Consider the following 18817-nt stretch of genomic DNA (forward strand, 5'->3'; position numbering starts at 1 on the left):
CACTAACATACTGTAGTGATGACACTTTGGCTTAATACTAAGCAATCCTGCAGCGTTTTCTGCATTGTCTATAACAATGGGCAATAATTTTACAGTGGTATAGCCAGAAATCTGAGAACCACACTACAATGTTTTAGATTAGCAAGGATAAGTAGTGACATACAGTAGTTCCCACATACTGTTTGCTGGTGACCCCATGGCACAGTGGTTCACGATGAACATGCAGTGTTTTATACCCATTTTTATAGTTACACTGGAAAATCTAAGGAAACAAATATATAAATATTAACAAATTTAGTGAGGCAGGTTTGTGCTTAAAAATCTCATGCAATTTTGCCGTTCCGGTAAAATTGTTATTCTTCATGTCCCCACCCCTCAATTACAATAAGAAATAAGTGTGACTTAAAAAAACATCCACAAAATCATACTTTTTTAAATAAACTACCATTCAATGTTTGATGTTGGTAAGGTTTTTTTATTTTTTATTTTTAGTCACTTATGCTTACCAAAACAGTTATTTAATAAAACAAATACAGTAAAACAGTCAAACATTTTTACAGTTAAAAAAATACTCTGTACTATTTTAATATATATTCAAATGTAATTTATTTCTGTGATGGTAACAGTGAATCTTAAGCAGCCATTGCTCCAGTTTTCAGTGTCACACGATCCTTCATTTTATTTCTTATTACATTTTTTTTTTACTTTTTTTACTAACTGTGGTATGAACGTATATATAAAACGTTATTTTATGGATATTTTAATATTTTTCCTATAACATATATGGTTTTGATAGTTTCAGAGGAGAACAAATACAGCTTTTAATCCGAGTGTGTCCGGCAGTGTGGTACACAGTATAGGACTAGGTTTGTGTGGTTTTTCTCTACTTTGCAGGAATGGTACACCGTGTACGAGCAGTACCGGCGCACCAACTGTGTGGTCTCAGACCTGATCATGGGGAATGAGTACATGTTTCGTGTGTATGCCATGAATATGGTGGGTCTGAGTCCAGAGCTTTGCATCTCCAAAGACAGCGCCTACATCCAGAAAACAGGTGATGGTTTGTGTCCAGACACTAGATTCTCGTGCCTGCTCAATGGTATGCAGTGTTGATAGCATGAACACTTCTGGAAGCATGAAGTGGTTAGGCTGTCAGTATTTAAAGTTTTTAAATTCTCCCCTGATCTCCTGATATATGTTTTGGTTTTCTTTACAGGCATTGTGTACAAGCCTCCTTCCTACAAAGAGCATGATTTCTCTGAGGCCCCCAAGTTCACACATCCTCTCGCGAGTCGCTCAGTTATTGCTGGATACAATGCTACACTCAGCTGCTCTGTAAGAGGCATCCCAAAGGTGAGCACACGTGACCTCAGTTATCAAAGGTCATACACTATACTGTAGGTCCAAACATATGAAACACCAAAACATCAGTCATTTCTGCTTCTTCAGCATTTCTAGAGAATACAAGTCTAAATTGTGAGATAAAAAGACCACAGTTAAAGTTAAAAATGTCGTCCCAAACCTGTAAGACATTCTCATGTCACAAACACAAATTAAGATATTTTTGAGGAAATCTGAGTTTTCTGACCCTCAATAGAAAGCAGTGGAACTACCATGTTCAGGGCCCAGAAACATAATAAGGGCATCATTAAAATAGTCCATGTGACATCAGTGGTTCATCCATAATCCTATGAAGCACAGAACGCTTTTGTTCTTTGCACACAAAAAGCATTCTCATAGCTTCATAAAATAAGGTTGAACCACTGATGTTGCATGTAACGATGCCTTTACTACGTTTTTGGGCCTTGAACATGAAATTTAATCATGTCCTCCTTAGTACCTTTCTAGGCCCTGAATGTGTCAGTTACATTGCTGTCTATGCAGGGTCAGAAAGCTCGTGGATTTAATAAAAAAATAGTAATTTGTGTTCTGAAGATGAACGAAGGTCTTACAGGTTTGGAACAACATGTGGGTGGGTAATTTTCATTTTTGGGTGACCTATCCCTTTAAGTAGGCTTCCATACTATCCACTATGCTGAGGATTGCAACTGTAGGCTTTTGGTCTCAATCAGACACAAGAGCATCAGTGAGGTCACTGATGGGGTCTGCTTCACTGTCAGCATTTGAATTCATCTTAAAGGTCCTCTGTTCAATGAACTTTGTTCATAGGGATATTGTCATGCTGAAACAGAAAAGATCAAAACAACTAGAACTTTGAAGAGTCCAGATTGGTCTATTTTTGAGCATTTTTTGTTCATAAAAAAATTAATAACATTTGTATCACCCTGCTCCTGAAATATTTAATGGCTTAATATATATTACAACGTAGTATCTAAGCCCAGATATTAATATTATATATTTAATATTAAGATATTTAAAATATTATCTATCAATGTTTATAGAAGAAAATTGTCAAGACAGTCCATTTTTAAATCCATCTTAATCTTTTGTGCAGCCTAAAATCACATGGTACAAAAACAAGATGGACATTACAAATGAGGCCAAGTACCGTATGTTCAGCAATCAGGGTGTGCTGACTCTGGAGATCCGTAAGCCGTGTCCGTTTGATGGAGGTGTGTACACGTGTAAGGCAGTCAACGACAGCGGAGAAGACGTAGTAGAATGCAAACTGGAAGTTCGCTGTAAGTACATGCCTCTCAAGAGCGATCTAGAGTTGATGATAAAATTATGGTGTTAAACACCATATACTAAAGACAGCATTTGATTTGTCTATTAATTGCATTTGTGTTCAAAAGCCTGTGGTCAGTAAGATGTTTGTAATGTGTGTATATATATATATATATATTAGGGGTGTAACGGTTCACAAAATTCACGGTTCGGTTCGATACGATACACTGATGTCACGGTTCGGTTCGGTTCGATACGTTTTAGATACAGCAAAATGTAAAAACATCTCAACTTTTCAGAATGCCGCAAGCGCACCGCGGGTCATGTGACAAGAACCAACCAATCAGCTTCATCCTTTCCCGTAACAACGTTGAGAGCTCAGCCAAGATGAAGGAACAGCTGATCATAGTTGTATATGGATTGCAATTTTGAAATAAATTCAGTAGCAGAGCTACTGCAAGCGATTTTTAGAGCTGCAAATCCATTTATCCTTCGCTGAAATTTCCGCGTCTCATGGAGAGAGCACGTCATTGTTGCTTAGCAAAGACAGACGCCTCAGGAGAAAGACGCGCTTAGCGTTTTCCATGCGTTTTTAGGCACGATATGTGAACGGCCCCTAAGGCGCTCGCTCACTCAGCACGCGCTGAAGGCTCGTTGCAAAATGTCTAATGCATTTAACAGACCAGAAATATAAGATCCTAAAATAACCAACAGGTCTGGTGTTTGGGTTGGATTCCCTGTAAGCTATAGTGTCTAAATGCTGCAGGGATAGTTTGCTGCGTGCATGTTTCTCCTTTTTTTCGTCTTTTCCCAGATAGTACTGACGCATATATCCCAGATATTCCCGCTGGTTTTTTTTTGTGTTTTTTTTTGTAATCCCGCTGGTGTACCCTGTCATGTTGCAGATGCGACATACCGTTGTTTATTTATCCACCACTCTCTTGCCATCACCATTATAGCTTAAAGGGAATCCAAAGTGCACCCAAACACCAGACCTGTTGGTTATTGGAGGATCTTCTCATTTCTAGTCTGTTAAACGCATTGGCTATTTTGCAACGAGCCTTCAGCGCGTACTGAGTGAGCGAGCGCCTGCTGAGTAGCCTAACATAAACATATAAGATGGTGTTTTTTTCTTCTTCGGGAGTGTCAGGGGCGTTGCCTGTTACGTTGTTTGGGTTATTGGGCTACCTTGTTGAACACATATCATTATATTTCTTTCTCTCTCTTTTTTTTTTTTTTTCAAATATAATTAATTACTCCAACGAACCGTTCGGTATACATAATGCGTACCGCGTACCGAACCGAAAGCGTCGTACCGAACGGTTCAATACGAATACGCGTATCGTTACACCCCTAATATATATATATATATATATTTATAATATAAATTGGTACTCAAGATACATTTCTTTTAACTATCACTGGATGGTTAACCCCAAAATGAGCATTCTCATATCATTTACCCTTTTAAAAGAAAAATCAGATTTTAAAGTATGCTGGTAAGTAAACAGTTGCTGGTCTCCATTTACTTCTGTAGGAAGATTTTTTTCTATACTATGGAAGTCAATGGGGACCAGCAACTGTTTGGTTAGACACAATTTAAAAAATAGTTTCTTGTGTTCATTAGTAGAAATAAACTTGACAGAAGTTTTATATTTTGAGTCAACCATGCCTTTAAATGTTGTATGAGGGACCATAATCAGTGGCGTCCTATGAATGAAACTTACCTGAATGACCACTGAACATAAGAGAACACTCTTATGTTATGATAAAATGAAAGATATATGCTGAGGCATATAGATCAAAATCCATCCATGCTTCTGGCTGTAATAACATTTTATTTTATAACTCTGAAATGATTAAAACAAACAAAAAGTCTATCATTACACTTATACTTCAAACAGAACAAAGGAACGTGGATAGCATGTCTTGGCATTAATTGAAAATTTCATTTTGGTTAATAACTGATGGATTTGACCTAGAAGTGTGTCTGAAGTTCCAAAAATGGATCTATCCAGTGATCCATGATTTCTGCTGTGTGTCATACTTTAATACTTCCTCCTTACTTCCCGTTTCCCTCCACATTCAGCTAAACAGTGAGCTCGGGTTTGCTCTGTGTGAAATGTGTCCAAGGTAAGCATGACAGTGCCCCATGTGTTGTCATCACACCCACACTGTCTTTACTTTCTCTAACAAGTCTCAAGTCCAGCATGACTGGGGGCTTCTCAATACTGAAATTGATCAAACTCTGCCGTCATGAAGGACAAATCAATTCTCTAAAAGCACTGTGAGGAAAGGGGAAGCTTTCAGAGGAGTAAGGATGCACAGGTTATTATGTTACTTTTAGTTTAGTTTAATTTTTTTTTATCTTTTATACAGTAAAAAAAAATTTTTTTTTAAATAATTTATTTATATTTTAATAGATTTTAAAATGTAATCTATTCATGTGTTGAAAAAGCAGAATTTAGCAGCAAATGATCTTCATGCTGATTTGGTTCTCAATGACTAAATTTTATTGTTATGAATGTTAAGAACACTTTACCTGCATACTATTTCTTTTTTTTATATTTACTATCACTTTTGATCAGTGTAATACATCCTTGTTTAATAATAATTGTTAAAGTATTCATTTCTTACAGAGAGAATAAAAACTTACTGAGCCCAAACTTTTGAACTATTTCAGCAGATGCACTAATTCATGTTTGTAATCCTGTATGATATAACAGGATATTTGGGATTATCCACTTCTGTCTAAATATATATATTTTTTAAGAATAAATGATTTTTAAATTAACATAAAATGTTGTTATAATCATGACTGTTTCAAAGGTGTAGTTTTGAAATGCATGCAAGTTTGCTGTAGGTCACACAGATGTATAATACATTATTTTGAACTTCACTGAAGGTCACTATATAATTCTACGGTAGTAGTCTTCTTCCCCCTTTGTAAATGCAGGATGTAATCTACTAATGGTTCTTTCACTTCATCGCAGCTCAAGTCACAAAAGAAGACATCAAGAAATGAGAGAGACGTAATGGCTTTGGAGAAACTGTGACACTTGTCCTCTTTCTGTCTTCTGTCCTGAAACTGATCCCATGACATGTCCGTGATCAAATGACAGAGCAAAGAAATCTATCAGTGGTTTTCTTCATTTGCTTGTGCTCCCCATTTCTCACTCACATCCCATGGTCTGTGCTTAGGTGTGATGTGCTTTTCTTTATTGCTAGGTTTCATTTTGTTTCATTTCATGTTGTATTTACGATCTATGCTGTAGGGTCTAGTGCATCAGTATTTTCCTTCCACATGTGATGCTATGCAAAACATGCAAAATAAAGTTGAGTTTTGTTGATGCTTATTGTCTGGTTTTCATTTTAAGTATATAACTCTTTTGCACCAACATTTTAGGGAGTTGATTTATCCCAACACAAATATTATTTCCATTCTTTGGTTGCATTTCTCTCCAAATACGTCTCGTCAGTCATGCAGACGCATTTGATCACCTGAGAAAGCACACTGTCACACTGAGAGTGACAGACAGGTGTCTCTGAGTTTCCATACATCATGATGACGCACTCTCCTGTCTATACCAGCGATGGCACAGCTATCAGTTGCATTCTCACACGGCCCAAAGTATGTACCGGCATCAACAGGCTACTGTTATTAATATAACAAAGCCCACACAAAGTCCATCTGGAAGCGTCAACTCAGTGGTATTATCCGTGAGAGCAGAAAGCATGGCTGGCCTGAATGGCTTTGTTCTGGAATTTTCTCCAGTGGCAATTTGGTGGCAGGTTTGAGAGGGTGAAATGGTTGAAATAAAGCCCAGAAATACCATCATGGCCGAGGTGTCAAAATGACCATGGACAGCCTGCTCCATGTTGAAGTTTAGCAGCTATGTCTGTCCTTTTCTGTCATTGTTCTCACACAAACATAATTGATAAACCATACGTTATCAAATCTTGAAATAAAACCTTCAGTTTTTAATCTAGAATTTTAAAAGCGAATCCAGTCTTTATAAATATTTTTCAATCGAACCACTGAGTGGAAAGCAGTCTGAGGAAATGCAGAGGGTGCATTTGAATGACAGATTCATTCATTAATATGGTCAGCAGGCCGATATTTCTTCATTAACATAGTTCAAACTCTGTACACCTTGTCAGAAGAGGGATTGTTTTTATATGACATGTTATTAATCAGTAAGGCTTTCAGTGTCCGTGACGTGCGACTTTAAGATGCAACTCGAGACAGACGGAACACAGTCGATGACAACGTCGACAAGAAACTAAATTGGGCTGACAAATCCCTCGAGTGTTTATTGGTCTGTGACCGTGTGCCATTACATTACGACACAAGACTGATGTAATGTGGATGTCGACATTTTTTTTTTTTTTTTACCTGTTTCCAGTTACTGTTTATATATATATATATATATATATATATATATATATATATATATATATATATATACACACACAGTAAAATGATACATCTTTACATTCGTGTATATATATATATATATATATATATATATATATATACACGAATGTAAAGATTTATCATCTTTAAACGATTGAATTGCAATTATTTAAACTTTTGATCATGTTATGTCCTACAGCGCCCTCTAGTGTTTAGGCAAATGCGTGCTAGTCTGGCGATGCGACTGCCTATGAATGAGATTACTTTTTTTTTCTCCCTAAAACGTATTATCTAGCTTTTCCCAGTAAAAGAAAAAACGAAACACACACAAAAGATTTTAAACCCCGTATATTTAAACTCTGTATCCTCAAAACAAATTACTTTGATCAGTATTTATACATCCACATTAATGTAACATTGCAGCAGGACAGAGATGTCAAATAATAAAATAAAACAGTTTCTTAAAAAACAGTCCAGACTAGCTGACAAGACACGGAAAGAGCTCCCAGAATGGATGCAAGTTTGGTCTTGTTACCTGAATCACAGGGAGAATATGGTCAAGGTAAATCAATACAAAGCATTCCTGGAAAAGAATCTTGAGAGAAAAATCACTTTATCAAAAAGGTAAAATATCAAAAGAAAACGGTTATAAAAATAGTTAATCAGCCCCCTGTGGACACATCCAAGTATGAGTGGGGAGTGAGTAACCTGTTTGAGATGATGATGATGATGATGATGATGATGATGATGATGATGACAGGAAATGGATCATGTCTCATTATTGCTTGTGATACATGATGCTTTAAAATGTATGATATTGTTGAAAGAGCCAACCTGAGCACTGTATACACCACAGAAAGAAAATACATCTCTTGATTCTTCTTTTTTTGTGTCAATAACACGAATGATTCCTTCATGCAAGACATCAGACCTCCCTTTTATCTCTCACCCCCAAAACACCTACGTATCTCACAGCTCGGGGTGAGTCATGGGCCTCTATAATTAGACACGTTAAATATTTTATGAGAGACTGGGAAAAATAGACTGTTTTTCCCCCCCAAGCTTGTCAGACACTGAAAATACCTGCATTTGAGGTTAAAAATACATTAAGCTTGTTGCATTTTTTAACATGTGAAAATTAGTACAAAGAGAAAGTGCAGTGTGAAACTACTGTTATAACATGAATCTTCACAAAACAGGATTTAAAAAAAAAACGTCAATTAAATCCTTAAAATTTGGCTGTAACATGAACAAGTAGAGATGAATTTTTAGTAATGAATGTAACGGGACTGCATTTTTAGCCATTATATAATCTGGAGAAGACCTGATAAAATCTCAGCTCCAGATCTGCATCTTTTTCCCTGTAGACATATGTAGAATTACTGAATTTCCAGAACAATGATTGATCCAAAAAAAAAAAAAAAAAAAGACAAAATGAATGAAAGAAAATGAAAATGACAGCACCAATTAATACAAATTTTACTTAAGCTTCATTAAGACAGGTCTCATATAATGAATAAGGTCAGAGTTTTATAACATTCGTTTTTATGCATTCATTGCTGTTTTGCTAACATTATGCTCGGTTGCTACCTCATGATATGCAAATATAACCATTTAAGCAAACGGATTCTGAATCTTGATGCAGATCTTTGTAATGATCAGCGTGAACTGGGTGTAGCATATGGACTCACAGCTGTCTGAAAGGCAAGGGCCACATTAAAATTCAGAAAGTGTTCTGAAACAACAGAAGATAAAAACAAAATTCCCACTACACTTTTAAATGAGTGTTTCTGCTGTGGGGATTTCAATCAAAATCTTAAATTCTACAAAAAACAAAGGAACAAGCCTGAATAAGAGCTAGTGACTGCTTCTTTGTGGTTGTGTGCGCTTTAAGGGGCATTTGCTACAAAAATGTTGTATTTTCATTCAATTTCTACTTATCGAACACTAAAACGGTGCCACAAGCATCTCCTCTGAACTGCTGTTTGACTGAACAATTCATAAACATTCACATATTCATTCAAATGCAGACCGTTTCAATTTAGTAATCGGGAGCAGATGTAACATGTTTTGTCTCTCTAAAACACTTAACAAACCCAAATAGTTTCATATTCTTGTTGATACTGAACTCAACAGTGCTAATCAGATTTTCACAGCATTTTTCTCTGTGCACACATTCATAAAACTAAAAAAAATAGTGTCAGTTTGTACTGTAGACATGATGTGAAGAGTCGATCAGTTTGGGTCAGTCAGCGACATCGTGTATGAGAGTATATTTACAGCTGACATTTTGTGTTTGAAACAGCAGGACTGATGGGATGCTTGTGTCACCGCTCTGCCCTTTATCTCTCTGGAGACTCAAAATGAGATTTTAACATTTCTGGTGAACTTTGTCTTTTTTCTGTGGGCAAACAGTGAACAAACAAATATCATAAACCTTTCATGCAATGATACACAATGAATCTTACAGTCGTTTTGCATTTTAACATGGTGGTAGTGTTCTCTCATTTTGTGCTTGGACCGTAAAACACAGCCTAGGATGGGACGTAGTGGAGGCTGCAGACTTTTTTTTGTAAATCTCGAGGCACTTTTTTGACATTTTCATTCAGATGACCTCAGGAGTTGAACATTGCAATGGTCCCCTTGCATATCTAACTAATCAACATCCCAAATGACAGTACATTCTTAATAATGCACCAACAGTGCATGTGTGTGTGGTGTGTACGTGACAACATCCTGCGCCAATGTAGTAGTGTTCATGCTATGAGAATAAGTGTGTGAAAAGACTGTTAAAAAACTGTTGTGGAGGTGAGGATTTAGAAAATTTTCACAAAAAAGGAGTGCCAAACATGTGGCTAATCCCTGGCTGGAGAAAGGGGGCGAGCGAATGTGAACGAGGAAGACAGATGGCAGAAGAATTAAAGACAATGGCAGAGAAAGTGAGAGAGAGGGAAGGAGAGATGGGAGGGGTGAAGGGCTCAGGCGAGACGCCCTACTGGGGGTAGTTGTTCTGTTGCCGGCGTTTAGCAGACCTCAACTTCTCAAAGCGCGACTCCATCTCTTCGAGAACCTTAGGGGTGTACCGTACCACCAGCTTCACTGTACCCTGAGCAGCCTTCAACAGCTCCACAGCCTTCTCATGGTGCTCTCCTTCTACACTCTGAAAAAGTTTACATGCTCTTTAAGAGTTCAATTTCAGCTATGAAAATAAATATATAAATGAAGTTGTTCCAACTGAAATCACAAGTCCGGTTTTTTGCTTATATGCATCAATTAGATTTCAATTTTGTGAAGCTCAGTCTGTCTGTAAACATTCTTCTCACATTACAAATGATTCTATTAATCTATTATTAAATAGACTTAAATTAGGAATATAAATATAAATTGTCAGAAAACGTATTATGAAATATTATCAGTTATCTGTGCCTGTTTAAGGGATAGTTCTCCCAAGAATGAAAATTCTGTCATTAATTAATCACCCTCATGTCGTTCTAAAACCGCAAGACATTCGTTCATCTTCAAAACACAAATTAAGATATTTTTGATGAAATCCAAAAGCTTTCTGACCCTACATAGACAGTAAAACAACTGACACGTTCAAGGTAGTAAGGACTAGATCGGAGTAAAAAAATATTGATTTCTCAATTTTAATCGATTCTCCTTTCTACAAAACAATATCGATTCTTAAATCACAAGAATCAATTTGTCTAGCCTGTTTTCAGTTAATGGACTGAACAGTCGCACACCTCTCATCCAATAAATTGCAATAACCTTTATGCTTTTTGAATTTTGATTTGAAACTAACTTAGATTTAAAATTCTTTACATTTTATTACAGTATTGGAAAATGCCGTTTTGGTTTTGTTTAATGTGGAGTGACAGATCGCTGTAGTTCCTCAGTTCAATAGAAGCAGCAGCGCGAAGCACACGTGAACTGATCATCTCCTTCGCTTTAATACCAGCTTCAGCACCAGGTAAACAGAAATAAGGATTTAAAGGTATGTTAAAAGAAAGAGTACTTCCTGAAATCCGCATCTTGTCTCATGTAAATCACTCAATCATTGATTCAACCGTGAAAATAAAACGGCAATAACAACATGTCACATAACGTCAAGTTTACCTCAGAAAACACAAATTCTGTGACCATAAACTTGTTAGTTCAAACAAATACTCTAGAGAGGAGTATTTTGCTAAATATATGCATTTTCATCCATTTTCACTGTGCTTCAGTATTTAATTTATGTTTGAATAAATACATTTTTATGACAGCCACAATTTAAACGAAAAAAAAAAAAAAAGACGAATTGGAGTAGAAAAATAATTATGCAACTATATTTATATATATTTTAATTGAGTGTAATTTAAACGTTTGTATCTAGGTTGCATACATATCAGTTAATTTTAACCTTCGGCATAGTTATGTAGTTTTTCTTTTTATGTAGCAATTAGATACTGAATCTGATCAGAAATCAAATCAAGCTTGTGAATCACAATCGAATTGAATCGAATCGTAAAATCTGTGTCAAAACCCAACCCTAATAAGGACATGACAATTTTATGAAGCTACAAAAATGTTTTTTGGTGGGGGGGGGGGGGGTTGCACAAAGAAAACAAAAATAATGATTTAATTCAACATTTTCTTCTCTTACATGGCAGTCTTCAATGAGAGTACCATGACACATCTACTTGTAAACCATGTGCAGCACATCCAGGTTCTATGTCAGAACGCTGGCTCCTGCACCAGCAGTATCACACGAATGCGTGGTGGGACTATGCAGAGTCAGAAAGCTCTCAGATTTCATTAAAAATATCTTCATTTGTGTTCCGAAGATGACAGTGGTCTAACAGGTTAGGAACAACTTGAGGGTGAGTAATTAATGACAGAATCTTCATTTCTGGGTGAACTATCCCATTGCTATAGCTATGTACATACCACTCCATTAACAGACAGCATCTGATCTCCTCTCTTCAGGCCGCCGTGCCGATCGGCGATGCCTCCAGGAATAATGCGGGAGATGTAGATGGGTGAGTTTTGTTCCTTCCCACCCATGATGTTGAACCCCAGTCCTTCCTCTGTTTTAGGGAGCTCTACCACACGTGGATGAGAATGACCCTCACTGGCTGCAAATGCAGCCACTGTAGCCTGGGAACAGAGTGAAGATGGTCATAAATCAAACACTTCTGAGTGGCATAAACAATTGATTAGTCTTGTGCAAAGGCAATAAGTGTGCATGTACATAAATGTTTTGTTCAATCAATTCAATACAGTTTTTTCATCAAGGAGACATTAATTTGATCAAAAGTGTTAGTAAAGACATTTACAGATGAAAAATTTTATTTAAAACAAACGCTGTTCTTTTAAATGTTCCATTAATCAAAAAATCCAGAAAGAAGAAGAAAATAAACAACTTATCAAGATTGATATTCATAAGAAGGGTTTCTTGAGCACCAAATCATACTAGGATAAGGATCATGAGTAATGCTGCTGAAAATTCAGATTTTCAAACACAGAAATAAATTACATTTTAAAATGTTAATGAAAAAAGTTAAGAGTTATTCAAACAAAAAAGGCATATTGTAAAAATTATATTTATTAATATAAAGACCTATTTTATAAATAAAAATAATTTTTAAAATGTGTTTAACTTTCTGACAATGCTTGTGATAAAAATAGTTAGAAGAATACTGTTAGTTACAGAAAAAAAATCTTTTAAATGAGCATATTTGCTAACTTACCTTTGCTGTTGCATTCGCTCTCACCTCTGGGCTGCTATTTATGTCCACGGTCTCATACACATGCTCATACACCTGAAAATAACAGAACACAGCATGAATTACACAAACACACAAATACAGTACAAGCTCTACAGCCTTAAAGTGTTTCTCACCAGTTTTGAAAAATGCTATGAAAGTACACAACACAGACAACTTCAGTTTCAGTTTCACTTCGCTCCCATTTAGTTAAAAACACAAATAAATGCACAGCCATTTGCATTTGCACTCTGCATCGAAGTGAAGTGAATGAATCGTGTTTGTGCCAAACACTAACAAAGCAAAAAACAACACTCCCCTTCGATCCATGAATGTTGCTCTCAGTTAATGTATGCAATCTCACACTCTGAAGTGTCTGTCACACATTCTGTTGTGAATAACCAAAGCTTATTAATTATGAGACACACAAATGCATAAAAGTATTATAGTTTTTTGCCACATCACAAACTGTGACCTCAACACAATGTTTTAAACCCGAAAGATGAAACTAGTCCAAAAAATGCTCAATATCAACCAGTTTTCTCAAATAATTTAAGTGAACAGATGCCAACATTGTCTTCTATGATGTGCAACAGAAACACCTCTGCTAAAATCTTAGAGAAAGTAGTTTGGTGTTTCATGACCCTTTAAACTGCCAGGTAAACAAAACCAGATGTCCAATTTAAACCAGATTTCCAGAACCTGAGGCAGTTTCCCAGATCCATCGCAGTTTAGTCACAACTACATTACTTGTGAATCTTAATTCAACCTTAAAAAGCTGTTTAAATTCATCTGGATCAGATCTTCAGTAAATAGCCACCAGAAAAACAGCAAGTGTGTTTAAACCAGCTGTAATTGGTGAGGGGAATGCCATGCCATGCCATTAAGAGAATACAATATCAAGTCAATCTCTTTACATGGCTTGCTCTTGATGCTTTGGCAAACTCTAAACCGCTGTTTCATCTTCCATTTAGGGCTGTTGTTATATGTCCACCACACTGCCTCAGCATTCAACTCCAAGTCATGCGTGTTTATCTGAGAATCAAGCATGCATTCGGCTTCAGTGCAAGGGAAATCTTTAAGATGCAAAGCTGATGATTTACCAATCAACATCCATCACAAAAGGTACAGCACATAAGTCAGGCAACAGCCTAAACAAGCATTTCCAGAGAAATCATGGGTGGCCTTGAAGTCAAAAACATGCAAAATCTAGATCATTTTGTCCATCCAGAGACCAGGTGTAATAAGACTGGATAGCCACAGAAATAAGTGAAAGGTTTCAGTAAACTAATGATGCATTACAAGTCTCACACTCAACAGTGAGAAGAAACAAAATAACAGTACTGTACCGTTTTTTAAAGTGACCTAAAATGCTAATATAATTGATTAAATGTTTTTTTATTAGTAGTATACAATTAGAAATTCAAATTACATCAGTAAAGTGATATACACTTTAATAAATACTCGTTTTAACAAAAACGCACGAATAAATTAAATCCTTTTATGCTTTTTAATTAGCAAAAACAAAATAACAGTTTTCACAAAAATATCTGTTTTCAACATTAAAACTAACATCTCTCTCTTAGATTGTTGCTGAAAACTGAAAATACAGTTTCTGACAGACCAAATCATTTCGGATGAATGCTTAGATTCATAGACAATACCACATCGTCCGATGATCTTCATTAACTCGGTCCAAAACCCCTTTAAACCTATGCAAGCCAACCTTTCCACAAATCTTTGCTTTCAGAACCGCCTGCTTTATTCTAGGCTCTCAAGCAAGGCAAAGAAGCACATCTCTGCTGTGAGCATCACTTGTGCTGAGACTTCGGTGAGCTCGACAGATGACCAAGCAGCAGGGAGGAGACCACTCGAGTGCCAACTGTCTTAGATTCACTACATGGGCAACAGAACACTACAGAGTTGTATGCCCAGTATGAAACAGACAAATGGATTGATGCTATTTGTGGACATTAGAATCAATATCCCGAATTCAGTCCTTCTACACAACAACAACTACCCATGTACTACACTAATGAGCACTTTGTCATAAGCATTAGTGATGAGTACTTGAGTGGAAAAGGGGGGTAAAATGATTGGTGAGCATGAAGCAACTTTTTTTTTTAAATCACTGGTCTATGTTGTTCTTTGGTACCTTCATCACACCGCGTTCACCGCATCGCATCTTTGTTATTTGCATAAAACATGCCAAAATCATCTCCATATAAGGGCTTTCACACAACCTTTCGTCACTCTCAGCAAACATGACACTTTCTAAAGACGTGCGCTCTTCAAAACCAGTTCATACATAATAAACACCTTTTAAACAGAGCCAGATTACAGACCTCTCATCATGCAGCTGTACATGTGTGTATCTGCGTTGTTATACAGAGAAACCTCACATCTCTTCTTGCTCTTTCACATTATATGATAAAAATGGATAACATTTAAATCTTCTATGGATTAGAGGATGTGATTTTGCATATGAGTGGTTTCAGTTGCTCCTACTTTTTTTTTTTTTCTAAATTATGGTAAATTTATGGTAGATGTATACTTGCAATCTGTCTGGCAAGTCATGATTTGTTTGTAAAAATTATTTTAAGAAGATTTTAAGAAGATTTCAAGAATAAAGATTATATAATAAAGTTATTATATTTTCATGAGGAACCTCTTCCGAATAATAACAAGCACAGTTATGTAAAAGACAACCGAAATCATTATGGGCAATCAAATGGCCTTAAAATAATGCTCAATATTTTAAGTGCAATTACGCACTTCAAAGTAATGTCTGTTTGCAGTTTACCAAATTTGCTCCTACATAGGTAAACAAGACAAAACAGCCTGCACTTTTTACACTCAAGAGATACAAGATAAGGATGAGCATTCATTTGAATGCATGAATGTGATGCGGTCACACTTACCTCCCGCACGGCATTGCAGAACTCGCTCTGCAAAACCCTCTGCAGTGCCTGCAGCTTCTGGGGAGGCACTTCCCCTGTTTTCTGGAGTTTGTCCAGCAGCTCGATGGCACGAGAAATGTCTGGAAAAGAACAAATGCAAAACTGAGGGCAAGACCGAGGCAGTGGACAATCATTTGCATCATTCAATCTGAAGATGTTGTATTTGGCTGAGCGTATATGCCTCATATTCATTAACGTTACATGGTCAAATAAATATTTCAGAATGTAAATGATCTCTCCTGAAAACCAAATAATTTTTTTGTTGTGATTTTTTATGATGAAAAAAATTACTATTATGTTTATTATTTTTTTATCCAATTTCTCTACACCTAAGAATTAATACAGTTTGTTAATTAATCTGAAATATAAAGTAAATTCTAAACGAAATATATTTTGGTTCTCAGCTTCGACCATGGAAGTAACTTAGGTTTCTTCATTCTGAAAAATGTTTTTAATCATATGTTTGTACTATTAAAAGAGATGCAAAGATCTCGGATCATAATAAATCAGCGCGTTTGCTTTTGCTAACGTTCATCGACTAGCCAACGCTCACTCTTCACTATTTAAAGCCCCATAAACTGTCAGCTGGACTACAATTTAGACGCTGGTTGTCAGGATGTCACTGAAAGACTGTTTCTGCTGGTTTAGTACAATCAAATACACTGATCTCTAATATTAACGCTGTCCTGGAGTGACCAAGCTAACAGCGCACACAAAAGATCACTGCTACTGACAGCTAACGTTAGCCTGGTGTTTTACTCTGACGTTAACTGAACGTAAACACGCCGCTTTAACGACAGAAAAAAATAGTTATTCTTCACTTTTTATATGCTTTCATATACTTCGTGGAATTTACTGTATATTACGAATGTTCCGATACAGTGAATGGACGCTAGCTTGCTGTCGTCCACTAATCCATCCTCATGAAGTGACAGCGGGATGTTAAGAGCAAAAAACGTGATTTACACAGTCTTCCGAGCATTACATTCAACAGAAAGCGTTTATGTGAGCGGCTTACCTCTTTCCAGACGTACAGGTTCTCCTAAAGAGGCCATTTTAGCCCTGGATATTGAGTTTGCGTTTGGCGACAGCTCCAGACTCGCGACTCGGCTGCTGTGTTTGTTGCTGTTAGCTAGAGCTTAACCCCTTAAGCGCTGTGGCTAATTCAAAGAGATTACAGGGCGAGTCAAGAGCATCATTCCTGCGCTATTTCTGTGCAGACACTTTGCATACCATAACGAGCACAATTTAATTTTGAGCAGCCCGAGGAAATATCATTTGATTTTATTATATATGTGGAATATATAATATATTTAAGCATAAGGAACTAGAAGTCGTGCTATATTATGAATATAGTTGCAGGATACTGTTTGGTACACTACAGTGGAATTTATGTAATCATTTTAAATAAGTTTTTACTGCATAGCATTTGTTGCAAATATTCATGTAAATACTATTTTATTAAGAAAATTCATTTGGCATCTTCCCTTTCGGTAGAAGATACAGTCCCTAGTGAGCAGTGCCATTAAGTAAAATAATGATCTGGTTTTCTGGATAGGTTTTAGATTATGTGGTTTCATCGTTTAGTCTATGTAACAAATGTACAGATAATTTCTCTGTTTTTAATTATTATTATTATTATATATATATATTTTAAATAAAGTACACTTTTTCAAAGGGATTCATCTACATATATGAGCCTCGGAATATGCAAAATAAAACTGCAAAATAAAGTCTGACTAATTTTATAGCATTATCATTAGATGCTATATTTTGCTCTGCTATTTATTTTTTATTTTTTACTTTTTTGATGTTCTCATATTTGAACAAAGCCACAAAACAAACTGGACCAGCTTGCTAAAACAGTGATTGCAGGAGTTTAGTTGCTGGTATTGTAGAAAAGGAAATGGAGAATAAAATGGCCTACTTTTGTAGCAAATGGGACAGGGCCCTGCTGGGTCTTACCAAGGACTACTTTAAACCGGGAAAAATCTGAACCTCACAAAAATAACTCAGTCGTGCAAGATGTTTCTCGGGTAAAATGCACCAGGATAACATTATATTGTCTATTTCCTTATCTAGTCCAGTCACCATTGCTGTATATGGTTCCATTTTGCAGTAAAAAAGGCTCAGACTGTGTATTTTCTTTTTATAAGCAAGGGTTTAACCCATTAAGCAAAACTGATAGATGATTACAGTTTCTGTTGAATCAACACGGTGTTGATTGATTTGATTCCCATATGCCTGAAATGGTATGTATTTGCCGAGAAAGATGCACCCATCATCATATTGGGATTTTCTGCTTGAGCATCCTTTCTTTATTGCCCTGTCCACGCACTTATGATGCAGTGAGATACTTACCATAAACAGATGAAACTCTGTGTCCTCCCTTATTGGTGGCAGTGTATCAGTGTCACAGTTTCTGTTCTGTTGTCTGATAACAGCCTTTGAAGGAAAGCAGGCTTGTGTATAGGTCTGTGTCTGTGTTCAGGTGTATCAGATATCACATAGAGTGTATTGGAGTGTTGACTCCATTGATCCATCTTTCGGACAAAAGAAAATCTTAATCTCTCAGTGCAAGTGATGACGACCTGGACCCTCTTACTGGACAACATTACACGAAGGACTGGTTTCCATGAAATGTACATGCCAAGTGTACAATAGGTCTTACCTGAGAACTGTATGTTTTTCTGTGGACGAGAACTGAAGCTACATTGCATATATGTGTTCATCTGCATTTGAGAAATTCTTCAAACTAACTTTTGATCCTCTCGATTATACTAATCTTTATGTATGGTGAGAAAATAGGAGGTACTTTAGTGAATCTCTATCCCTTTTGAAATCATTTGAATGTAGAATCCAATGTATGTTCGCTGTGAGAGAAGAAGTTCTCTCCAAAGCTTGTGCCATATTTAGACCTGCAAAGGGAGAGCTCAAACTTTATTGACATTGGTTTTGTTTTTCAGTTGCCTATAGTAATTTTATTTCTTCAAATATTTCAATTTAATATTGCAAACAACTTCACAACATACAAAATGAATTATATTAATCCAGAACACATG

At 36.3% G+C, this 18817-nt stretch overlaps 2 protein-coding genes across 8 annotated transcripts in view; one reads left to right on the forward strand and one right to left on the reverse strand.

Moving 5' to 3' along the window:
• Positions 1–5982, forward strand: part of mybpc3 (myosin binding protein C3) — a 32251-nt gene extending 26269 nt beyond the window's left edge. For 6 of the 7 annotated variants that reach the window (XM_026267398.1, XM_026267392.1, XM_026267396.1 and 3 more), the window contains 4 exons: positions 895–1054; positions 1217–1353; positions 2456–2642; positions 5622–5982. In XM_026267398.1, the coding sequence (XP_026123183.1) occupies positions 895–1054; positions 1217–1353; positions 2456–2642; positions 5622–5653 (516 nt within the window). In that variant the 3' untranslated portion in view covers positions 5654–5982. Of the gene's footprint in view, positions 1–894; positions 1055–1216; positions 1354–2455; positions 2643–4717; positions 4762–5621 lie in introns of all 7 variants that reach the window. The other variant, XM_026267394.1, reaches the window with a different exon arrangement.
• A 1395-nt stretch (positions 5983–7377) lies between these two features.
• lin7c (lin-7 homolog C (C. elegans)) lies at positions 7378–16931 on the reverse strand. The gene is made up of 5 exons (XM_026267400.1): positions 16774–16931; positions 15717–15835; positions 12781–12852; positions 11978–12187; positions 7378–10205 (listed from the first exon to the last, which is right to left on the reverse strand). The coding sequence occupies exons 1-5, from the start codon at positions 16808–16810 to the stop codon at positions 10038–10040; spliced, it is 606 nt and encodes a 201-aa protein (XP_026123185.1). The 5' UTR covers positions 16811–16931; the 3' UTR covers positions 7378–10037.
• Between the last annotated feature and the right edge of the window lie 1886 nt (positions 16932–18817).

Source organism: Carassius auratus, chromosome 7 (assembly GCF_003368295.1).
Source record: "Carassius auratus strain Wakin chromosome 7, ASM336829v1, whole genome shotgun sequence".
NCBI lineage: Eukaryota > Metazoa > Chordata > Actinopteri > Cypriniformes > Cyprinidae > Carassius > Carassius auratus.